The 25995-nt window shown below is 44.6% G+C and overlaps 1 protein-coding gene and 1 non-coding gene across 11 annotated transcripts in view; one reads left to right on the forward strand and one right to left on the reverse strand.

Annotated features, from left to right (window-relative positions):
- Positions 1-25995, reverse strand: part of CCBE1 (collagen and calcium binding EGF domains 1) — a 296722-nt gene that overhangs the window by 40730 nt on the left and 229997 nt on the right. For 7 of the 10 annotated variants that reach the window (XM_078348244.1, XM_078348241.1, XM_078348242.1 and 4 more), the window contains exons 6-7: positions 17946-18046; positions 6128-6248 (exon numbers count right to left, since the gene is read on the reverse strand). In XM_078348244.1, coding sequence (XP_078204370.1) covers positions 6128-6248; positions 17946-18046 — 222 coding nt within the window. The remainder of the gene's footprint in view (positions 1-6127; positions 6249-17945; positions 18047-25995) is intronic. The other 3 variants (XM_078348245.1, XM_054244274.2, XM_035271268.3) reach the window with 1 other exon arrangement.
- LOC118146974 (U6 spliceosomal RNA) lies at positions 9998-10104 on the forward strand. The gene has a single exon (XR_004733157.1). It is a non-coding gene; the product is annotated as a U6 spliceosomal RNA (small nuclear RNA).

Here is a 25995-nt window from a genome sequence, read left to right on the forward strand (position 1 = left end):
TTCATTCCTGTCTTTCCGGCCAAGCTTTTTCCCTACTATTGCCTCCGTCCTCATCACCCAGTAGTCCCCATCCTCTCTGAATAAACCATGCCACAGCTCACGGCCCAGTTCAGACTGCTCTTCTCTCCTCTCCTGCTTCATCTGCATCCCCACAGATCACCTATCTCCAAAAATGTCTTAACATCTCCCCCATGATACAGACAACTGTCCTCAGACAGGCACAAAAACAGATGACTTATTCTTAAACTCGGTATAGTCTCAGCTCTGTGTGGATACAGGCCTCTGAAAGTAAGGATTAACTGCTTACTTCATTGCACATGCTGGCAGCATATCTATAATGTATGTTTATATACATTCACACACTGCACATGTGTTTTCTGTTTATGTACACCACTTTCTTCTGAGCATTCATAATGTTTACAAATTGGGGCCGGGTGCAGTGGCTCATGCCTGTAATCCCAGCACTTTGAGAGGCCGAGGTGGGCAGATCACTTGAGGTCAGGAGTTTGAGACCAGCCTGGCCAACATGGTGAAACCTGTCTCTACTAAAAATACAAAAATTAGCTGGGCATGGTGGTGTGTGCCTGTAGTCCCAGCTGATTGGGAGGCCGAGGCAGGAGAATCTCCTGAACCTGGGAGGAGAAGGTTGCAGTGAGCCGAGACTGTGCCACTGCACTCCAGCCTGGGCAACAGAGTGAGACTCCATCTCAAAAATAAATAAATAAAAATGAATAAAAATTGGGAGATTTCATATAAAAATCTGGGTTTCTGGTTCTGGTTTGAAACAGGAAGCATGAAAACCCCAATTCCATCATCAGCACAACAACTGGAGCTATCAGTAGGGGCTGCCGCTGTACACGGGGTGAGTGCTCTCTGGTTTGATTCGGTGCCCCTGCTTCCAGCTGCTCCTGCCCAGCTCCGTCTATGTACCTATGTGACCTACCCATCTCTGTAGATGTTGAGGGGTTGTGTTTTAAAATTCTTTTCAGAGGCCTGTGACGACACAGTATGGACACAAAACTAATCGAGTTAAACAACAAGTCATCTGTTTTTGTGCCTGATAGTTGTTTGCCTGTGCGCCAGAACCTGGTCATACCACCTTATCATGGAAGCTGATGGGGAAGAGACTGTTAGACATCGTCTATCTTGCCCACAGCACAGAGAGCTGTAAACAGCTGCTTTGTATTGGGTTGGGTTTGCGGTGTTTCCCCACTTGTGTAGGGAACACAGCCTGTCTGCCCACAGCAGGGACTCCAGGGGACACCTTGCTGGCTGAAGGGCTGTGGCTGTGTAAAGTGTGGGACAGCACCTGGAAGCAGATATCAGCATGTTCCCCTCTGCTTTGGGCCTTGCACATCAGCTAGGGAGATGAGGGAAGAGGGAGTGGGAGCCTGGAGAGCATTTTTACAAACTTATAAAAATACACAACACACAATTTTCCATCTTAACTTTTTTTTTTTTTGAGATGGAGTGCAACTGAGCTCACTGCAACCTCTGTCTCCCAGGTTCAGGCAAATCTCCTGCCTCAGTCTCCCAAGTAGCTGGGATTACCGGCACCCACCACCACCCCAGGCTAATTTTTTGTATTTTTAGTAGAGATGGGGTTTCATCATGTTGGCCAGGCTGACCTCAAGTTATCTGGCTGCCTCAGCCTCCCAAAGTGCTGGGATTACAGGCATGAGCGGCCGTGCCCAGCCCATCTTAACTATTGTTAAATGTAGTGTTTAATCTCATTAACTACATTCCCATTGTTGTTCAACATATCTCTGTAACTTTCTCATCCTGTAAAACTGAAACTCTAGGCCATTGAATAACTCCCCTTTTTCCATTCCACTTAGCCTTTGATAACCGCTATTGTACTTTCTGTTTCTATGAGTTTGATTATTTTAGATACCTTATGTAAGTGTAATTACATAGTGTCTATCATTTTTGACTAGCTTATTTCACTTAGCCTAATATCCTTAAGATTCATCTATGTTGTAGCCTGGTTCAAAATTTCCATCTTTTTATAGGCTGAATAATATTCCATTGTGTGTATATGTCACATTTTGTTTTTCCATTCTTATCCATTGATGGAACTTCAACCTCTTGGCTATTGTGAAAAGTGCTGCTATGAAGATGGGTGTGCAAATATCTCTTCAAGATCCTGCTTTTAGTTCTTTGGGGTATATATCCAGGAGTGCGATTTCTGGATCAAATATACATATATACATATGTGTGTATGTGTGTGTATATATATATATATATATGTTTTTTTTTTTTAGATAGGGCCTTTCTGTTGTCTAGGCTCAGAACTCCTGAGCCCATGTGATCCTCCTGCTTAAGCCTCCTGATATGTTTAATTTTTTGATGAATCTCCATATTCTTTTCCATAGTGACCGAATCATTTTATATTCACACCAACAGTGCACAGAGTTCCACTTTTTTCACATTCCTGTCAATACTTATTTTCTCTCATTTTTCTTTCTGAGATGGGGTCTTGCCCTGTCACTCAAGCAGGAATGCAATGCTGTGTTCACGGCTCACTGTGGGCTTGACCTCCTGGGCTCAAGCGATCCTCCCACCTCAGCCTGCTGAGTAGCTGGGACTGCAGCCTGGCTAGTTTATTATTATTATTTTTTGATACAGACAGGGTCTCCCTATGTTTCCCTAGCTTATATATATTTTTAAATAGTGCCCATCCTACTGGGTGTGGGATGGTATCTCACTGCAGTTTTGGTTTGCAATGCTCTAATGACCAGTGATATTGAGTACCTTTTAATATGATTGTTGGCCATTTGTATATTTTCTTTGGAGAAATGTCTATTCAAGCCCTTTTCCCATCTTTTTAATCAGGTGCTTTTTTGAATTATAGAAGTTCTTATATATCCTAGATATGAACCACTTATCAGATATATAACTTACAATGATTTCCTTTCATTCTATAGGTTGTTTTTGGTCTGTTGATCGTTTGCTTTGAGACATAGAAATTTAAGTTTGATGTAGTCCATTTATCTACTTCCGCTTTTGCTGCCTATGCTTTTGGGGCCATATCCAAGAAATCACCACCAAACCCAATGTCATAAGGCTTTCCTCTATGTTTTTTTCTAGAACTTTCAGTTTTAAGGTCTTACATTTCACTCTTTAATCCATTTTGAGTTAACTTTTGTATATGGTGTAAGGTAAAGGTCCATCCTCATTCTCCTGCATGCAGAAGGACATTGGGTTTTAACCCACTTTAGATCATCAGCTCTGTGAGAGTGTGGATTGTATCTTATTTATTAGCATATCCTCAGACAGTCCTGGATACATAGTAAGCTGCTTAGTAAATGTTTCTCGTTAAAATGATTGCATTGAAGAGACTGAGAAGATTGCTACGCCATACTTTTCTCATAATTGTTCTTTTAAATGCACATAGTAATTACTTTGTGTCACACCTAACCCCTAATACTGACAGAGCAGTGACAGGATGGAATGACTTTCAGACTCCAGAAAAATAAAACAAAGAAACAAAGAGTTTAGACTCTTCATATTTAGATGAGTCTTTTTTAGTTCACAGACTAATTAAGCCAAAGTTAATAGCAGTTAATATTCCATCCAAACATGTCTCACACCCCTATTCTTAATACTGGCTCTAGGTGCATCTACAAAGTTTGGGAAGGGTGCCAGATCCCTCCTTTAACTAAATATTTTATCTCCAGTAGCACAAAAAGAGGCCAGAGATAATATCTCACCTACAGTTACACAATCAGTACACTACAGAGATCACAGTATGTTGAGTGCCTTTGAAATGTGAGACTTTGATGTACAAGTATAACAGCAGAGGGCAGAAAGCAGCTGCCATCCCCTACCACCGAAGTCAAACAGATTCCAACCCAGCCTAGTTTCCTGTATTTGTGCTCCAGTCTGATTCACCACAGGCCTCGGAACTGGATTTTTAGCTTCCCTAGTAAGTCTCAATGGTGGGTACCACAAACACTTGAAGTTAAGAGAGAGAAGGAAATGGGATTGGAATGTCCCCATTCAAAGATGGGTCTGTTGCCAAAGTTTATTCATCCTCAATCACTCTCTGCTCCATCAAGGACCCTGGACAGCTCAAACCCTTTTATAAGCCAAATGGCAGCATTGGAGAAGAAAGCTTGCAAGGCATTTATTAAACAAGACAGCCAATGGCTCCCCTGCTCCTACAGTTGCTTTTGTTCCAGGGATCTATAGACTGGCCTGGAGTTGACTTCCTCCAGGGACGCAAAGCAAGAGCATTCTCTTAGAGGAGGGTGGAGAGCACTGTGCTGGGAAGTGGTTTGTAAGGAGAGACTCCAGTCTGTTTAGAAGCAGCCAGAGGGTGCCTGTGTGAAGGGTTTGCTGCAAAAAACTCTACCATAACCCAGAGTACCTCAGGCCAAGGGAATGAATGAGGATAAAACAAATCCTGAACCGTCTTATTCTCTGGATGGACTGAGACCCAGGCTTGTGTTTGAAGAGTTTAAGACATAGTGGAGAGGAAACACACAAATCCTCTGTGAAGAACCCTGAGCTTTTGCTCTGGCTGACTTTCCAATGGAAAATCCACCTGTGTCCTTCCTGCTTGGGCAAATTCTACCAGTTTCCCACATCCAGATCAAACCTAAATGCCGCTGACCACTGCAGGCTACGGTGCCCTCTCCCTTGAAACTCCCACAGCTGGAAGCATCTGTGCACTCACCCGGAGGGCATGTGGATACTGTTCTATTCTATTTGCATTTGCTCTGTGTCTGGTCATCCCAATTAGGATGTCAAGAGGTCATTCATAACACCTAGCACACTGCCAAGCAATGATAGCCAGGGAGAAGGCACTCACCGGTTTAGAATCATTTGCTAACACTAATGTCATTTCCCTTACCAGCGTGGAGAAAAAAAAATCTATTGCTCTATCTATGGAGGGACTCAAAATATAAAATAACTTAGAAATATTTTTTTAAGTTCTCATTGTATATTTCCTGATGAAATGATAGGATGTTTGGGATTTTGTTCCAAATAAGGGTGAATCTTCAGAAACAGTATGCTGAATGAAAGGAGGCAAAAATATATATTCTTAAGAAGAATATATATAAAGATTCTAGTGATATGGAGTTTTAGAACAGGTGAAATTACAGTGAAAGGAAGCAGGCCAGTGTCTGCCTAGACTGGGGTTTGTAGAAGTAAACATGTGCACATGGACACAAGCGAAATTTCTGGGGTGATGGAAATGTTCTATATAGGCTGGGTGCAGTGGCTCACACCTGTAATCCCAGCACTTTGGGAGGCCGAGGTGGGAGGATCACGAGGTCAAGAGATCAAGACCATCCTGGCTAACATAGTAAAATTCTGTCTCTGCCAAAAATACAAAAAATTAGCTGGGCATGGGGCACACGCCTGTAGTCCCAGCTACTCAGGAGACTGAGGCAGGATAATTGCCTGAAACCAGGAGGCAGAGGTTGCTGTGAGTCAAGATCGCGCCACTGCACTTCAGCCTGGGTGACAGGGTGAGACTCTGTCTCAAAAAACAAAAACAAAAAACCAATGATCTATATCTTGAAATCTAGGATGAGAGTTATATGGGTAACTCAAACTGTAATTCAAATCATTACATTATATATCACTTGTACATCAATACAGTTAGTTGACTTATAAAAACATACAGCTAGGTATAAAAACAAATACAGGTATAAATATGCTAACAAATAAGGGAGGGTGGAAGGAAGATTGGGGAGTAGTAGGAAGAGGCTGGCTCTGAGTTGTTAGAACTGGGTGATGAGCCTCAAGCCGGGCGGGCAGTGGGGAGGGTGGCCCATAATACTGTTCTATTCTGTGTAAGTTAAAATTTTTCCAGAATAAAGTTTAAGGTAGTTTTCATTTTGTTTTTTAAGTTAAAATGATCTTTAGGAATCTTATCCAATCCCAGGACAATGAGTTTTTTCTCCCAAGTTGCTACTGGCTGTGAGGATTTCTCAGGCTTGAGGGCCTATTTCCCAAGGCCCTCTTATTACATGGCTGTGTGGCAGCCCCATGGACACTTGCCTGTTTCTTTTTGATGGAAGCTGGAGAATACTGTCCAGCTCCCACCCATTGTGAGCTTTTGGCAGGCTTTTTCTGATGGTGATCACCCTCCTATGCCCTCTTCCAAACTCACCGGGAGGGCCCTGGCCCCCAGGCAGGCCAGGAGGTCCTGGAAGGTAGGCGTTTGAGGCCAGCACCTTGTCACCGGTAACATACTTGCCCAAGTCAGCAGCATTGTTGGGGAGCAGGGCAATCTGGAGGGAGAAGAGGAAGCCTCGGTCAGGAAGCAATGGCAGAGGAGAGCCTCGCATTTGTCTTGGTGGTAGAAGCTGCAAAGCCTTTCCATGAGACATATGTATATACTTTTTACTAGAGCTAGTTAGAACTTAGAGGAACTATAAAGAGCCCCTTTCTAAACCTAGAGGCATTCTAAGGTAAACAACTTGCATGAGATTACTCAGCTAGTTAGTGGGCGAGCTTAGATAAGCTCCAGAAGGCCTAGATGTCACTAGAAGTCATTATTACCATAATTAATAGGGCCTACTTACTTCATACTCTCAATTTATTACCTATTTTATCTCAAGCATTTACTGAACACCTACTATGTGCCGGTCCTGTGCTCAGTTCTGTGGCTTCAGTGGTGATCAAGACATGGTCCCTGCCCCAAAAGAACTCTCAGCCTTGGGACCCAGGACTGAGAACGTGGCTGACAGTTCCCCTGAGCACCAAGTGCTGACCTTCAGGACAACTGGCCAGTAGTGACTGTGGTGGCTGTAAAATGTGTCCACAAATTCTTTGATACTTTTCCCTTTAAGGACAGAAGCTAATTTCCCATCCCGTGAGAAGTGTGGACTGGACTTGATGACTTGCTTTTCACAAACAGATTCTGACAGAAGCACGGGGCTTCTGAGATTAGGATAAAATGCACTGAGGCTTCCCCCTTGCTCTTTTTCATCACTCATTCATTTTAGGGGAAGCCAGAGGGCAGCAATGAATGAATGATTGCATTTTTTGATATCAGGTAAATTATATTCACTTCTGAAGCCTTTAGTGAAAGCTGAATGCTGCAAACCTCCATTTCCACATTGGCTAAAAGAAACATCACCACCCACCTGTTCAGCTTGATGATTAAGGGAGGAAATATATGTTGGGTGCCCAGCACAGGCCCTGGAACATACTAAGTGCTTGATAAATGGTTGTTCTGGTCTCTTCCCTCCAAGAAGTGATTTCAAGCAATGCAAAGCCAAGTGGAGAGGGTCACGTTTCTGAGGGCGAAAGCCATGCCCAGAGGACCCTGTATCTTGGAGTTCTGCAGAAAGCAGACATCTCTGCCATTTTCTGAGGCATGTTGCATTTGTCCCCCCATCCTCCTAGATGAGGCCCTGCTCAGAGACCCGCTGGCTGGAGGGAAAGGCAGTCTCTAAGAAGGCACACTGGCAGATCCCATCCTGACCCTCTGGAGTGCTCTGAGGCTCTAAAACCCATCTTTGGATCTGAGTTTACAGGAGAGGTACCTACTATCTGCACATGATCAGAGGTGGCCAACTTGTGAACATTTCACAGCTGTGAAAACATTGTGTCCTATGGGGTTTGACATTGCACAGAGCACTAAATTAACAGTTGTGCAAGCTCCTTTCCCCAAGGCTTATTTAACTCTGAATTAAAACTTACAGTTGAATGCTGATTTGAACAAAGATGGTTCTCTTTACTTCCCGCCTTCATGGAAAAAAGCACTTACCACCCGTCATTTCTTTTTCAGGAATCACCTCCTTCCCCAAGGGCCTAAAGACTTCCTCTCAAGTTCTAACGCAGCAGAGTGAGGTGCATCCAAAGATGCTACAAAATAACCCCAGAGACTTCAGGGCCTGCATATGTCTTAAATAGGAAAATAACTCTAGCAGGGATTAGGACAACTGGCTTGATAGTGACATAGCATGGCAATGGAGTAAAAGACGAGCATGGGGTCTTGAATCCTCCAAGCACAGGCCCGAAGGGATCATAAGGGAGGCTACAAAGTACATCTACTCAACTACAGCCGAGATCCCACGCTGTGCATGACTAAGGTAGACTTGGGAGAGTTCTGCTGTCCGAGATGATCCTATCCACCTTCAGAAGGGCCTCAGACTCCAGCAGTGGTGTCTCCTTCTGAGCTTGGAGGATTGCATTCAGGGAATAGGTTCTGATGACAATCTCTGGTGAAGATCCCATTTGCCTGCTGTGTAGCTGCTGGGTTTGGGGCCCTCTCAACACAGCTTTAAGATGAGCTTTTTGGTTTTTTTAAAGATGAAATCTTGTTCTGTTACCCAGGCTGGAGATTGTGCAGTGGCACAATCTCTGCTCACTGCAACCTCTGCCTCCCAAGTTCAAGCGATTCTCCCGCCTCAGCCTCCTGAGTAGCTGAGACTACAGGCATGCGCCACCATGTCCTGGCTACTTTTCTGTATTTTTGGTAGAGACAGGGTTTTGCCACATTGGCCAGGCTGGTCTTGAACTCCTGGCCTCAGGTGATCTGCCCACCTCAGCCTCCCAAAGTGCTGGGATTACAGGCGTGAGCCACTGTATCCAGCCTAAAAACTGATGATCTTTTTTAGTTACAGGGGCAGATATTCTTACCAAAAGAAGAAATCCAACATTAAGGAAACATGACTATCATCGTAATATGTGGTTTGCATTTCGGCATATAGCCTTTACCTGATACACTTTGTGGAAAATAAATTCTTCTGGCTCCTTTGTAAGGTGACTGCCCTATTCCTGTATCCCATTAACCCCTTAACAAAGCACTGGAGATTCTTCTATAAGGTAAAACCATGAGAAAGTCCAAGAGGCTTTTGGCTCTATCCTCACTGCACAGCATGAAGAACGAATAGAACCATGAGGCTGATGGGGGTTGATCCTGCTCCCCTTGCTCAGTCTCCCTCACATACCTGCAGAGCAGGGGGCAGGCTCTCCTGCAGTCAAGAGTCCTATTCCCACTTCAGCTTCCCAAGTGTTCTATTTGAATCTGGGATGATCCCTAGTCTGGAACCTCCTCAAGAGGGTGCTTTTTCCCATTTGGGGTGCCAAGTGAAATCAAACCTACTGAAATCTACCCAGCTTAGAGTGCAAGTATGTTCAAGGGACAGAAAACTAAAAGACGCTCTGAAACTGTCTTCCAAAGGGTCCCCTCAGGGTCCTTAGGACTTCTGAACACGCACTCCTAGAAAGCCTCAGAGCCCTTTAGCTAGTTCTGAAGTCCCAGAGAAAGGACAGCCTTGCAGGCCCATGAGCTAAGACATTCCTGACCATCACTGCCTTCCAGATGTAGGGTCTTCCTCCATGCTTTGAGAAGACCTAGTGTTCTGTGAAAGACAGAAGGAATGCTGTCCTGCTAGGGATGCTGCTGGTTCAATTCCTGTGATGGTTAATACTGAGTGTCAACTTGATTGAAGGATGCAAAGTATTGTTTCTGGGTGTGTCTGTGAGGGTGCTGCCAAAGGAGATTCCCATTGAGTCAGTGGACTGGGAGAGGCAGACCCACCCTCAATCTGGGTGGGCACCATCTAATCAGCTGCCAGCACAGCTACAAGAAAGCAGACAGGAGAGATGGAAGGGCAGCCTGCTGAGTCTTCTGGCCTTCATTTTTCCCCCATGCTGGATGCTCCTTGCCCTTGAACATCAGACTCCAAGTTCTTCAGCTTTTGGACTCTTGGACTTATGCCAGTGGTTTGCTAGGAGCTCTCAGGCCTTTAGCCACAGAGTGAAGACTGCACTGTTGTCTTCCCTACGTTTGAGGTTCTGGGATTCAGACTGATCCAGCACTGGCTTCCTTGCTTCTCAGCTTGCAGATGGCCTATTGTGGGACTTTACCCTGTGACTGTGAGAGTCAGTTCTCCTTAATTAAATTCCCTTTCATACGTACAGCTATCCTATTCGTTCTGTCCCGCTAGAGATCCCTGACTAATACAATTCCCCTGTGACTGTTACTCAGAATTCAGTAGGGAATGACCATAAGAATCAAAATCTCGTGCTCGCTTCGGCAGCACATATACTAAAATTGGAACAATACAGAGAAGATTAGCATGGCCCCTGCGCAAGGATGACATGCAAATTCGTGAAGCGGTCCATATTTTTACTGCCATTCACAATTGCTACAAAAAGAATAAAATACCTAGGAATACAACTCACAAGGAACATAAGGGACCTCTTCAAGGAGAACTACAAACCACTGCTCAACGAAATCAGAGAGGACACAAACAGATGGAGAAACATTCCATGTTCATGGTTAGGAAGAATTAATATCGTGAAAATGGCTATATTGCCCAAAGTAATTTACAGAATCAACGCTATCCCCATCAAGCTACCATTGACTTTCTTCACAGAACTGGAAAAAACCACCATGAACTTCATATGGAACCAAAAGAGAGCCCACATAACCAAGTCAATTCTAAGCAAAAAGAACACAGCCGGGGGCATCACACTACCGGATTTCAAACTATACTACAAGGCTACAGTAATCAAAACAGCATGGTACTGGTACCAAAACAGAGATATAGACCAATGGAACAAAACAGAGGCATCGGAGGCAACACAAGATATCTACAACCACATACTCTTTGATAAACCTGACAAAAACAAGCAATGGGGAAAGGAGTCCCTGTTTAATAAATGGTGTTGGGAAAACTGGCTAGCCATGTGCAGAAAGCAGAAACTGGACCCCTTCCTGACACCTTACACTAAAATTAACTCCAGATGGATTAAAGACTTAAACATAAGACCTGGCACCATAAAAACCCTAGAAGAAAATCTAGGCAAAACCATCCAGGACGTAGGAGTAGGCAAGGACTTCATGAACAAAACACCAAAAGCATTGGCAACAAAAGACAAAATAGACAAATGGGACCTAATGAAACTCCACAGCTTCTGCACGGCAAAAGAAACAGTCACTAGAGTGAATCGGCAACCAACAGAATGGGAAAAATTTTTGCAGTTTACCCATCTGACAAAGGGCTGATATCCAGAATTTACAAAGAACTCAAACAGATTTACAGGAAAAAAACAAACAAGCCCATTCAAAAATGGGCTAAGAATATGAACAGACACTTTACAAAAGAAGACATATATGAGGCCAACAATCATAGAAAAAATGCTCATCATCACTGGTCATCAGAGATGCAAATCAAAACCACATTGAGATACCATCTCACGCCAGTTAGAATGGCGATCATTAAAAAATCTGGAGACAACAGATGCTGGAGAGGATGTGGAGAAAAAGGAACACTTTTACACTGTTGGTAGGAGTGTAAATTAGTTCAACCATTGTGGAAGACAGTGTGGCGATTCCTCAAGGCCTTAGAAATAGAAATTCCATTTGACCCAGCAATCCCATTACTGGGAATATATCCAAAGGACTATAAATTGTTCTACTATAAGGACACATGCACACGAATGTTCATTGCAGCACTCTTTACAATAGCAAAGACCTGGAACCAACCCAAATGCCCATTGATGATAGACTGGATTGGGAAAATGTGGCACATATACACCATGGAATATTATGCAGCAATCAGAAATGATGAGTTTGTGTTGTTTGTAGGGACATGGATGAACCTGGAGAACATCATTCTCAGCAAACTGACATAAGAACAGAAAATGAAATACCACATATTCTCACTCATAGGCCGGGTGATGAAAAATGAGAACACATGGACACAGGGAGGGGAGTACTACACACTGGGGTCTATTGGGAGGAAAAGGGGAGGGCCAGCGGCGGGGGGAGCTGGGGAGGGATAGCCTGGGGGGAAATGCCAAATGTGGGTGAAGGGGAGAAAGGAAGCAAAACACACTGCCATGTGTGTACCTATGCAACTGTCTTGCATGTTCTGCACATGTACCCCAAAACCTAAAATGCAATAAAAAATTAAAAAAAAAAAAAAGATTCAACCCAAACTCCAGCTTGGGGAAACAGATAGAGCATTTCTTCCTGTCTCCTTGATAGTTGATTCACAATAAAGCTTTTCTTTTCTCAAAAAAAAAAAAAAAAAAGAATCAAAATCTCGTAGAATCTGAAAGTAGCTTTACACATGAATTTCAAGTCAGGGCTCATGGTTCAGAGTCACCACTGGGACATAACCGTGTTCCTGAGACACATTTAAAATGGCATTGACATCCCCATGTCATAGCAATAGATCACCTCGACCTTCATGTATGTGCCTGTGGCCCTGGGGAGGAAGAGGAGTGAACCAGTGAGTGAGTGAAATATATCAGTAAATATACTGCAGCCATGGGGTAGTGGGTCAACACTGGCAGCTGAAGCCTCATCCGATTATATCACTGGCTTCTAACTGAGAAACTGAAATGTGGATCCCACCCCCTGGACTTGGCATGAGGCAGAGTTACCTTTATATCTCAGCCCTGACACTTTCCACCTGCGGGATCTTAAGTGACAGAACCTGGATTTCCTCATCTACAAAATGGGGACGGTAACAGCCAACTGAAAGCACTGATGGAGGGTTAAAATGATGTTGTCTTTAACGTGCCTGACCTAGTTGACCCAGTGTCCAGCCACTGAAACGCTGCCTGGCGAGCTGGGTGCTATGGCTCACACCTGTAATCCCAGCACTTTGGAAGGCCAACGAGGGCGGATGACTTGAGGTCAGGAGTTGGAGACCAGCCTGGCCAACATCGTGGAACCCTGTCTCTGCTAAAAATACAAAAACTAGCTAGGTGTGGTGGTGCACACCTGTAGTCCCAGCTACTCAGGAGGCTGAGGCAGGAGAGTCACTTGAACCCAGGAGGCTGAGGTTGCAGTGAGCCAAGATTGCACCACTGCACTCCAGCCTGGGTGACAGAGGGAGACTCTGTCAAACACACACACACACACACACACACACACACACACACACACACACATAAACACACACACAAGAATTACTGTCTGGGGCTACTCCTGGCTTTGTTCCTAAGTAGCTGTGTGACATTGCTAAGTCCCTTCATCCTTCCTTTTCAAGACTACAAAATAATTGTTTTCAATATGAGATCAAGTCTTCATATTTCAAATTGTGTAAACAGGACCTCAGGATGAGACCTGCACATGCATGGGCTCCAGAGATGTTTCCCTGCACCTCCAGTCCTCTTTGCTTGGTTTGGTGCCTTGTGTAAATTACGAGGTAAGGTGGCAAATGTTGACCTCAATGTCCCAGCTGACCTCCTGCTGGGTGGCTGCATCTTGGCTTCCTTTGGCCCCTGTGTGGCAGCAGATAGAATGCAGAGTGAAGGAACTGGCCCTTTAGAGGTGGCTGCCCAGAATCTCTGGCCCCACTTTCTGCATAAACACAGCTGAGGACGGGCTGAGGGATGCCAGGAGTTTGGGGGGAAGGTTGTAGTAATGTAAAAAGAGCCTGCGTTTCTTCTGGATTCCAGTCAATGGGATTATGCATATCATTTATCTTGTGCTAACCTTTATAAGAGAGCTTCTGCCTCAAAGAGCTGTTAGGATGCATCCGTGAGATGGCTCATGTAAAGCCCTTTGTAGAGGGATAATAAATAATATTTTTACTTGCTAAACATTTGTAGAGCTTTTTCTAGATGGATGGCACTGTTCTTAGTCTTTTATAAATACTAACATTTGTTATCATAAAATCCCTAGGCAGGTTTTATTGTTGTCATTTTTTAAAAGTAGAACTGAGGCACCGAGAGGTTAAATACTTACTCAGTCACACAGCCAGCAAATGGTGGGGCTAGAATTTAAACTTAGCCTATCTGCTTCCAGAATCTGTGCTCCTAACCACTAAACTAGAAGTGACCTAAAGTCACTTAAAAATTTTTTTTTTGGAGACAGAGTCTCACTCTGTCACCCAGGCTGGAGTGCAGTGGTGCAATCTCAGCTCACTGTAACCTCTGTCTCCTGGGTTCAAGCTATTCTCCTGCCTCAGCCTCCCAAGGATCTGGGATTACAGGCACCCGCCATGACTCCCAACTAATTTTTGTACTTTTTAAAATAGAGATGAGGTTTCACCATGTTGGCCAGGCTGGTCTCAAACTCCTGACCTCAAGTGATCCACCTGCCTTGGCCTCCCAGAGTGCTGGCATCACAGGCATGAGCCACTGCGCCTGGCCTGCAGTCACTTTAATATGGATTGGTCTTCCCAATAATCCTGGGAAGACCCATTTTATAGAGTAGCAGAGGAAACCACACATTATTGAGAAGGCATATACCTGCCTGAGGCAAAGGTGGTGCTAGAGTGAGCCAGTGCAGCCATCAGGTGGCAAATCTGCTCACTTGAAACCTAAGGGGCCTCTAAATTCTCAAGCCTGACTGCTGGCCCTACTCCATTCGGCCATCGTTTGCTGATTTCACACCGCTGGCTTGGTTTCCCCATAAAACCTAAGTTTATTTCAGGCAGTATCCTCTCCATAGCCTTTTGTATTTCCCCATTTCCCAGCCCACAGCAGGTGTTCAACGAGCACTTCCTGAATGATTGTCCACACTTCCCACAACTGCTCAACATGGGGAGAGTTGCTGGTTTAAGAGGAGAGAGAGAGGACTCTGCAGCAATTCCCATAGCCCCTGCTGCCAGAACACAAGCAACTTACAAACAAATGGACAGGTGAGTTGGCACTGAATTTTAAGTGCTCTCGTGGGACAGAGACCCATCTAAAAGTTAAATGATGGGCATCTCATCTATCCCCACTCTCTCCCTTTCTCACCAAATCATTTGTTTTCTTCCCACACCACAGAAGAAGTGGTAGAGGTGGAAGCACTGAGGTCTATAGTCCATTTAAAAACATGTTTTTATCACAAAATAAAGAACCTGGAAACCTCACGAGACAAGTAACTTAGCAAATTATTAAGCAAGCACCCTTTAGGTGGAGCAAACCACCATGGCACATGTTGGCCTATGTAACAAACCCACCCATCCTACACATGGACCCCAGAGCTTAAAGATATAAAAAGTAAGCACTCTTTTAAAGAACCCCCAAATCAATCAACAGAACTTTGCCAGCCACCCTAGGTCCTCCCTCCACAGGCTCTGTCCCAACCAGTCTCCACTCTTCCCCAGAAGTCCCTGCTTTCCTTATAATCACTTCCTATGTTTTAAAAAAATAATGTATCACCCAACTGTGCATACCTAGATATTACGGTTTAGTCTTGCTCATTTAAAAAGTGATAGGTCTTTTAAGTTTCCTGTTGTCTGCAGACTACCAGAACCCAGGCCATTTGACCTGGAGTATTTCCCACAGTTGGAATGTTGCTGACTGTACATTCATGGTACAGTGCAAGTGTTTAAACACCATTTTACGCTGTGGGGTTGGCCATGGTCTAGGACCACTGGCATCTCCTTCTTGACTAATGTTTATCTGAGCAGATGTCCTACATTCTTCTGTGAACAAATGGCATTAGCAGCAGCAAAATGAGATTAAACACCAACTGACAACCCAAATGCTGGTACAAGAGTAGAAGTGAGAGGACCCAGGCTTCAGGTCTGTCCTCTGGGGAAGTTATCTCACCTAAGAAATACGGAGACACTGAGACCATCAGTATCTTTTTCACAGGGTCATGATGCTCATTAAATGTGATGCTGGATATAATGCTTTATAAGCTGTAGAATGCAAGACTTTCTAATAGGAACCTTTAAAAATGAATCGCTCCTCATGACGTTCCTTGAAAGTCTGCACTGGCTTGGGATTGCCCCAATGCATTTGCAGAAAGATTGTGGCATCAGGTAGAACAATTCTAGTCCAACTCAATTGTGTAAGAGTTACTGCAGTATTAAGATGACCTTGTGGATTTTTATGTAGCTCTCCAGCAGGGTGAAAAGTATTTCAGTGCAAGTTTCTCCACTTCTTTTAATATTTTTATTTTCATGAGTCACAAGAAAACACGGCAGGGAGGTTAAGGGAAAACCACACGTTGATTTAGCAACTGAATTTCTGAACAATTTGTGATATTTAGCCCCCCTTGCTCGTAAAGATCATCCTGGCTGGAAGTAAATTCCCTAAGGCATACAAATTGTTCCCAGGGAAGGAAAGTGAGGGTAGCTTTTTTTTTTTTTAATTTTTTATTGGATTTTTTTTTTTTGACATTTTATTTTTTTATTTTTTTTTTTAATTTTTTATTGGATTTTAGGTTTTGGGGTACATGAGCAGAGCATACAAGACAGTTGCGTAGGAACACACATGGCAGTGTGCTTTTCTTTCCTTCTCCCCTTCACCCACATTTGGCATTTCTCCCCAGGCTATCCCTCCCCACCTCCCCCTCCTACTGGCCCTCCCCTTTTCCCCCCAATAGACCCCAGTGTTTAGTACTCCCCTTTCTGTGTCCATGTGTTCTCATTTTTCATCACCTGCCTATGAGTGAGAATATGCGGTGTTTCATTTTCTGTTCTTGGGTGGCTTTATGCCTTAAGAGGTACACCTGAAGATACTGATCAGCTACCTGCCCCAAGCCCTTCCGGCTTATGAAATGCAGACTTACTTCTTCCTCTGACCCTTCTCTGGGTTTGTTCAATACCATTAACATCAACCCGAGCTCAGCCTGAGGATAACTGTGTTGGATGTATTCATGTCTCTGTGTTTATAGTGACAGACACGCAAGGTTTTCTGCCTAGTCTTCCTATTAGGATCATAAGCTATTTAGGGTTAAATCTATATCTTATTCATAAGTATCCATCAGATGTATCCAAGTTTCTGTTAAGCTGATCACACTGTCAGTGTTGTAAAAATAAAAGGCTTGCAAACCATTTCTCTCCTCAGCCTGTTGATTTACTGAACTGGTAGCTGTGGTTTTCATTAGGGGCTGGCTGCATGTTTGTTGAATATGGGAAAGATACCATCTCATGCTTACTCTCAAGCCCTTCAGCAGCACTGGATGCCAGAGTTCGACAGTGCAGATGCACCTCTCTGATGTGCTAAGAGCCTTGAGTGGAAACAGTTAAACAAACCAAGAAGATTATGTTTTATCAGTGTAAGGGTGATTTGTGAGTCACTGACAAACTAGCAAACTGACCGACCTTAGGCATAATAAATACTGTTTATCTGGGTTCGGGACAGTTGTTCAAGAAGTCAGATTGCCAGATCCATCCCAGGGCGTTACAGCAGAATGGTGTTACTAGAAACCGGATATGCCATCAGGTATTCATACAGTTTTTTATAAACTGCATTGGTCCTCATCCTTGGTGACATGAAATACCCACAGGGATGCTTTTCTAGGTGCAGGGAGCTCAGAAAGGGCACAGGCTATAGTTTTTAAAAGTGAGAAATACAGCTGCTGTAGAAATGCCTCCTCGCTTGTGGCAGTTTATAGAGACAATATTCTCCATAAGTAATACAGAGATCTTAGATAAGACACACAGGGTCCCAGGACATGTCAGGAAATTCATTTTTCTTTTTGAGATGGAGTTTGGCTTTTGTTGCCTGGGCTGAAGTGCAGTAGAGCCGTCTCAGCTCCCTGCAGCCTCTACCTTCCAGATGCAAGTGATTCTCCTGCCTCAGCCTCCTGAGTTGCTGGGATGACAGGTGCCCGCCACCATGCCTGGCTATTTTTTGTATTTTTAGTAGAGATGGAGTTTCACGATGTTAGCCAGGCTGGTCTTGAACTCCTGACCTCAGGTGATCCGTCTGCCTCAGCCTCTCAAAGTGCTGGGATTACAGGCATGAGCCACCACACTCAGCTGGAAATTTATGAGAAGTTGCAACAGTCAGAGCTCACCCTGGCTATGGCTTTGCCACGTGTCCCTTACCTAGCATTGATTTTAGTAATCACCTCTGCAATCCTTTACCATCATTGTGTCCTGTTGCTCCTTGGATAGCTCTAAGGGTGGGCAAAGCATCCCAAGTCCGCCCAAACCTCACTGGCATCAACTGCGTGAATGCTCAATGTGGATAATTTCTCATCGTTTGTAAATATTCTTCCAGTTGGCCTTGGCCAAGCCCTTCTCCTGTCACATGTTACCGTTTCCACCCGTGGCACTTACCTTTTGCTTCAGCTGCAGCACGGTTTGCTTCATCTGGTAGAACTCCTTGCATGTGGCACAGCAAGTTTCAGCTTTCACAGCATTCTCAGACTTCTCATGGCCTGTGAAAGGAGATGCGCTCAGTTCTGTCTGGTGGGCTGGTTGCAAGCCAAACCCAGAGAGAGCATTGGGAAGGGCGGTCCCAGGGACAGAGCAGCTGACAGCAGGACATGCAAGGGCCAGCTGTGGATGATTTTACAGCTTTTGGGTCCTGCCTGCATGACCCAGGGTCAGAGAATAGTGGAGGACAGAGGGAGACGGGCCCTATGAGAAGCTGAGCTCAGCTGTTCCTGTTTAGACATGCCAAGCATACTCCATTCTTCCTCTTCCATGTGTGAAAATGCATACGTGGCCCTTTTATCAGTGCTTTTCCAGGAGGCAGGCTCTATAAATCTGACATGATTTATACTCCCCTTAAAGGGCCAATGTTCACACACTGTAAATATTCCCCAAGCGCAGGCACTGGGCCTCAAAGCTTCCTTTATCGCCTCTGCTAATCCCGTTCTTCAAAGGGAGCACGGCAGTGGGCTGGGAGCTGACCTCACTGACGTGTGAGGCCAGGATGGGAAATGCACCAGGCCCTTTGCCACCCCATCTGGGGCCAATCGGGACACAATGAGCAGGCAGTCAGGCCATCCACTGCAGAGGGTCCCAAAGCACTGCTGTGGAACATTAGGTGCTCCACGAGCTTTTTGTAAAAATTTTGCTCAAGGAAAACTTGGTTAAGAACGTGGTGATGTGGCCAAGAATACTGACAGCTGTCTTCTTTCTAGCACTGGAATGGGCTACTCCAAGCCTGCATGCCATGGTGACCAGACACCTGGGTCACCTGGCTGCTGAGGTCTGTGCGGAAGGTGTCAGTGGTGTGGGCCGAGTGCGCGAGGCTGAAGGTGTTCTGTTAGGGCGGGCAGGACAGCATGACATCCAGGGAAGCATAAACTCTCCTTGCTTAGCAGCCCTTTGGCACTGGACCAGGTTTGCGGCGTGTGTGACATAATAACCACGACTATCTAGACTATTAGGTCACGCCTACCGGGGACAGTCGGGTAATGCCTGACCATCTCTTTTGCTTCCTGGCCCGTGCACTTTGCTTAACTGCTCCTCTCTTCTGCAAAGCCTTCTGTTCCATCCCCACTTGTTGAATCCCATCAAGACCCAGATCTAATGTTCCATGAAACCTGCCCTCTCCACCCACAGAAGTCTGGAAATCAGGCAGCATTTACCATGTGTCCCTCCCACTCACAGGTTGATCTTCTAGGCTTCCCTGGAGGACAGCTCTTAGGGCGCACACCAGCATGTAAGCTACCTAAGAACCAGGCTCACTTCTTGGTATGTCACATAATGGATGCTCAAAAAATGTTTGGAAATGGATTGTTACAGGTTGAATTGCGTCCTCCTGTTTGCCAATTCCTGGGAAGTCCTGATTCTCAGTGCTTTAGAATGTGGCTTCATTAGGAAACAGGATCACTGCAGATAAAATGAGTTAAGATGAAGTTATGCTGCAGTAGGGTGGGATCCTAGGCCAATATGATTGGTGTCCTTATACAAAGGGGAAACGTGCCCACAGGAAGATGCTATGTGAAATGAAGGCAGAAGTGAGAGGCAGTGGAAGCCGAGGAACACCAAAAATTGCCTGCAGATGACCAGATGCTGTGGAAAGGCATGGAATGATTGTTCCGCACAGCCCTTAGAAGAAACCAACCCCGCTGATGCCTTGGACTTTGAACCTCAGACCAGAGACACATTTCTGATTAATCCACTTAATTTGTGGCATTTTGCTATAGGAACCCTAAGAAATGACACATGAATGGATGGAGGGAGAGATGGGCATGAGGGCAGCCCACATGCAGGCGAATTCTTCTTACACAGCCTGGCTGCCCAGTCCTCTGTCTGGTGACATGTGGTGACCAGAGCTTCTGCTCCTTGGGAAGTGAGCAGGCCCAGAGGCAATCGGGCAGCTGAGCTCTCACACTCACACTATGCATCTGCAGCAGGCAGTTTCGGAGCTCACCTGCTGCACCACCATCCCTGCACCGTGGGAGATCTGGGGCTGGCAGCACCTGAGCTAGGCACACATTTCTCATGCCAGCAGGTTGACACAAATGATGCCAGGCTGTGTAGCAGAGTTGCCAGAAGTGACAGTGTAATTACTGAATATACAAGGTTAACCTAGCTTTTCGGGCAGGTTTTGAATGCATAATTGGAGAAAAACACTTGAATCTCTGCAAAAGTGGCAGTTTTAAAAAATCCACTTCACGTGTAAGCAATGTAACAGGGCCATTTCGTTAATGCCTGCTTTCTAGGCAAATTACCATAGCTTGCCCACCTATACTCCCTTAACTGGCACACTGGACGGATGGTTTTGACTCACTGCAGCTGTGTGATAATGAGCTGAGCAGTAAGGGGGAATAGGGAGGGTCTTGTCTCAGAGATGGCGGAGTGAACTGATTATCAGCACAAACTTGAGCCCCACTGTTCTAGGTTCAGGTTCCATCTCTGTCATTGAATAGACTCAGGGATCTTGGGCGGGTTACTTGGCCTCTACAAACCCCACTTGCCCAGACCATAGCACTGGAACAATTCCTGCCACATGTGGCTGCTTTGATGACTGGGTAAGGTAATGCATGGAAAACCCCTGGCAAAGAGCTTGGTTGTAGGTAGATGGGAGGGGGTGCCTAGCAGTTTTCAGGCCTGCCAAACCCTTTACATTTCCTTTGCCTGATAACCCCAGAACACTGGAGTAACAGTATTAATATGAAAAACAAAACGAGGGAAGTGAGGGCTGGTGACTTCCTGAAGGTCATCTAGCAGGTGGGTCATCCAGCAAGTATCTGAGGCGGGTTTAGAATGAGTTGTCCTTAAATTAAACCTAATACCTTTTCCACAAATCAGATGGTTTCTGAGTTTTTAAATCCCTGTTCAATGTACCAGTGTATAATCTTAGGGAGCTTGAATATTCCTGAGAACCAGAATTACTCAGCTCAATCTCCAGCAGAGGAAGCCATGCAAATTTCCATGCAATAATATACTTAATTGTAAAGGGCTGAAGCCTTAACTTTTCTTGTGCTGACTCCAGGAAATGGTGGGCTCTTGCCCGAAAAGATGACCCAGGCTCCAGGTTTATTAGGTTAATACCTAAGGACAGTTGAGGGACATCCATCTTTCCCAACTAGTCTTTCATCCATTCCATTTCATCTTCTGGTCAATTTTTACAATACTATCAACGAATCCATCCATTTATTCATCCATCTATCCATCTATCTATCTTTCCCTTCTGTATCTGCTATTAGCCAGGTCCTGCATCAGGCATTGAGAATGCAAAAATAAGTGCAAATATCTGTTTAATAATTTTCAATTCACCTTTAAGCATCTAGCCCTGTTGGCAGAGCTGAGCCACCATGAGCAAAAGTTAGAAGCTCATCTTTCTGTCACTTCTACTTTTACATACTCATTGAAATTCTCCAAGTATCAGTGTGATAAATAATTTGACAATTTCATAAGATAAACCTCTTTACTAGATTCTAGACTATTTCATTTAGATCATGGAATATTAGAACATAAATCTTTAGTTCAATATCTTTTATAGGTAAGGAGAATAAGTCCAGAGAGAGAAAGTAACTTGCCTTGGGTCTTTCAAATTGCTGTGTATAGAGACCACAAACTCACAGGGTCCCAACTGGTTCTTTTGGAGAGGTGGGTGCATGCAGTGAGCCTACTGTTAATTCTGTTGAGAACACCTGAGAGCTCTCTGCCAGCCAGGGTCCAGGGCAGAAGCTCTGCTGAGTTACCTGTTGCATGAAAATTCCTGGGCTGTTTTCTGTTCCTTTGTGGAATTATCAGAACACAGAGAACCAAGATTAACATTATCCAGAAAACCTGAAGCCCCACAGGAATACACAGCATAGTGGTAAGGAGAGTACGTGGAGTTACATGATCAGGACCTGAATACTGATGCTACCTAGTACCTTTTATAGTGGACAAGTCAGGGCTTCTGTGAATGCCCATTCTTTGAACGGTAAAAAGGTAACAGCACCTATTAGTTGGAGCTGCTGTGAGGAGCCAGAGATAAGACAGGTTCCCAGAACAGTGCCCAGCTCAGGGTAAGCACTCTACTTATAGTATTGTTATGTTATGTATTGTTGGTATCACTATGATTCAGTTCCCTATGAAATTAGATATGCGGGGTGGGGACCTTACATCACCCTTTCAATAGAGCTCTCAGAGGGTTTAAAGATAAACAAGGACTCATACCTTTTGCATGTGTAGACCTGGAACCTAAAACCACCTGATTTGGAGGTCACATCTACCTTGCAATTTGCCTACAATAATGTCAACATGGGGCTGTGAGTAATCGCACATATGCTACATTAACAGTTTATTTAGAAATTGGGGTAGACATTGCTGCATGTTTTCCATCCTCTCAACTAATGCTGTGGTCACACTTCTGAGAAAAGGCTGGGGTGGTATCACTTAACTTTTTTTCTTCTAACTCGTTTCGATTTTAAAGGTGCAATATTATTGGTTAGCCACATGGGGGCATGAAGCTCTAATTTTTCCTGAAGTTGACCAGGACGTCTATCCTACACATTAGAAGTTGTAATGATTCTTAGCAAAACCAAACAATGTTCCTGACATATTTTATATGGGCAGCGTCAGAAATGAACAAAACATGTTTGTGTTTAAAAGTGGATCGTGCTCTGGCTGTAATGCCCAACTCTGGAGGCACATTACAATCACCCGGGGGGCTTTTAAAATATGAATTCTGCTGCACACCACCCGTCTGGGGATGGCAAGTCAACAGACTCAGCATTTTAAAAAAGCTCCCCAGGTAATTACAAAGTTGAGAACTGCTGATCTGTGGATTAGTGGAGCTTGAGAGTTATATGAAACACCTGGCCATCTGACACTGCATTGTAAAAAGTGACGGTAGGGGTCATGGTCACGTTATCAGAAAATAAACCAAAGTTGAAAAATAAAGACCGGCAGGCTAATTACTATGGAGCCAACATTTCCTTAATGTGTCTCCCTACTGCGGCTACAGACTCCCTGGGGTGACTAAACTGGCTCCAGATACATATTTTCAAAGAGAAAATCAAAGTGACTGAATGCCCATTAGCAGACAGCTTGTCTCCCTCAGCACCGAGCCAGTGGATTGCAACCTCTGAAGCCTCAGAGGCAGTCCTGGGGCCACCCTCCCTTCTCCCCGCCCCCCCCCCTCCCCGCCCCCCCCCCCCCCCCCCCGGGTTCCTAAGAACCAGCTGAGGTTGTATTTGATTTCAAATTCCTCAGATTGTAACAATACAGACATTAGATAATGCAAAGTTAAAAAGGAAAACCGAGGAGGAAAGGGTATCAGATCACATGTGGTTAACCTCAATAATCTTTCTCAATTCATAAAAAATGACCATAATGAAATATTAATCTAATTAGTCCAAAGCAGATGCAAATGCTTATCTGGAAGCTTCTGGTCTTCCAGAATGTGGGGCTTTTCTGGTCTCTGACATTTCTTATTGTTGAGTTGAATGTTTGGATGCGTAATTATTCATCTTTTAGATATTTTGAGGAAAGTCCTCTGCTTATAAAGTGTTGAGGCTGGGCATGTTTCTGAATCTTGGTACTTAGAAGGAGGACAAAGAAATGAGGCCTGGGCCAGGCGCTATGGCTCACACCTGTAATCCCAGCACTTTGGGAGGCTGAGGCGGGCAGATCGCCTGAGGTCAGGAGTTCTAGACCGGACTGGCCAACATGGTGAAACCACATCTCTACTAAAAATAGAAAAATTAGCTGGGCATGGTGGTACATGTTTTTAATCCCAGCTACTTGGGAGGCTGAGGGACGAGAATTGGTTGGACCTGGCAGGTGAGCGGAGACTGCGCTACTGCACTCCAGCCTGGGCGACAGAGGGAGACTATGTTTCAAAAAAATAAAAAAATAAGGCCTGCACATGCAGTCACAGGGCTTATATCACTTATGCTAAATCACACCCAATTTTGAAAAATATTTGAAAGGGTGAAAGGGTTTTCAAAGCTCATGTAGTTCAACCTTCTCATCTACAGAAAAGGAAACTGAGGCCCAGAGATCTGCACATTGTCGCTCAGTTCATACTGAACCAACTTGACAAACCTGGTTTTGCCAGAACCCTCAAAGCCAGCCCCCCACCAGCTCAGCAAAAAGAAATGTCAGAGGCTAAAAGAACCCCACATTCCGGAACGTCGGAAGCCGATAAGCATTTTCATCTGTTTTGGACTCATTAGTATGCTCAAAAGTTCATTATGGTCGTTTTCTTATGAATTGAGAATGATTACTGAGTATAACCACAGGTGATCTGAAATCAGCGCTTCCACCTCGGCTTTCCTTTTTTTTTTTTTTTTTTTTTTTGACACGGAGTCTTGCCCTATGACCAGGCTGGAGTGCAGTGGCGCAATCTCGGCTCACTGCAACCTCCGCCTCCTGGGTTCAAGCGATTCTTCCGCCTCAGCCTCCCGAGTAGCTGGGACCAAAGGGGCGTGCCTCCATGCCCGGCGAATTTTTTTGTATTTTTAGTAGAGACAGGGTTTCACCGTGTTGGGCAGGATGGTCTCGATCTTTTGACCTTGTGATCCTCCTGCCTTGGCCTCCCAAAGTGTGGGATTACGGGCGTGAGCCACTGCGCCCAGCCTCGGCTTTCCTTCTTAACTGCATTATCTAACGTCTGTTTACCAACCAAAGTTGGTTCAGTATCACTTCAAACTTCCAGCCTAGGAACTTGCCACTCATCACAGCTGTTAAAGAAATGATCCCCTTCCCCGCCACCACGGGACCTTGCTGGGCCACACTGCTGAAGAGTGGAGGTACTTTTTTTTTTCCAGAATCATCAAAGCCAGCTCTCATCTTCTCAGTAGTCCAGTCCCTCGAATTATGACTTTAATATTCAGGGCATACAATGGCCTGTCCTTTCTCATAATTTTAATTATGTGTATGAATTGCTTCTCTCAGTCTCTACCCTCAACTATTCCTGGTTACTGGTGCTGGAATTTTGTTACTAAAATACAAAATCAAATGCTAGTCCTCTGCGCATAGGTGATAAATTCAGTGGAGACAAATTACTGATAATCCGGAGCCATTCTTTCAGAAGGGTGCTGCTGGAGGACTGTGCGATACAGAGTGGAGTCATACCAGGTTTCCCTTTCTAAGACTATTTGTAATTGTTATATTTTTGTTATATTTGGGGACGGACGATGATGGAAGAGAAAGAGGAGAGGATTCCCAGCCAAGTGTAATCTTTTGCAATGAGTTTGTGTTACAATAAGGCTCAATGCTATAACCAGCCGAATGTTCTTGATTAAACAAAAGGACATCCTTCATTAAAGTCGCCTGCAGCTGTCTCTCAATATGGCAGAATGGAAGGTACTGTCCTATTTTCATTCATCAGATGCCATGCAGTCTACAGAAAATCGCTCCTCTCTGACTCTGGCTGCTTCATCTGCTGATATCAACATCTTTGCCTGAAAGTTGACCAGATGGCTCATCTTTGGCCCCAGAGCTAAGATCTTTGACGCTAAGCTGGTGTTTTCTAAACTGTTTTTTGGGACACCATCACTTGTGATATGTTCATAGGTTTCTTAATAAGTACTTTTGGATTTAATCAAAGTTGGTTTTTTTTTTTTTTTTAATTTTTGAGACAGGGTGGACTGCAGTGGTACAATTGTAGCTCACTGCAGCCTCAACCTCCTGAGTTCAGGTGATCCTCCCACCTCAGCCTCCTGAGTAGCTGGGACTACAGGCACATACACCATGCTCAGCTTTTTTTTTCTTTTTAAATTTTTAGTAGAAATGGGGTCTCACTATGTGCCCAGGCTGGTCTTGAACTCTTGGGCTCAAGTGATCCTCCCACTGTGGCCTCCCAAAATGCTGAGATTACAGGCGTGAGCCATCACACCTGGCTTAATTTTTTTTTTTAATGACAATCCCTATTAGTTTTTAGTGCCTTCTAATTGTGCACCCTTAAGAAGTAGGTGCAGTCATAGGACCT

The sequence above is a fragment of the Callithrix jacchus genome, chromosome 13 (genome assembly GCF_049354715.1).
Source record: "Callithrix jacchus isolate 240 chromosome 13, calJac240_pri, whole genome shotgun sequence".
In the NCBI taxonomy this organism is placed as follows: Eukaryota; Metazoa; Chordata; class Mammalia; order Primates; family Cebidae; genus Callithrix; species Callithrix jacchus.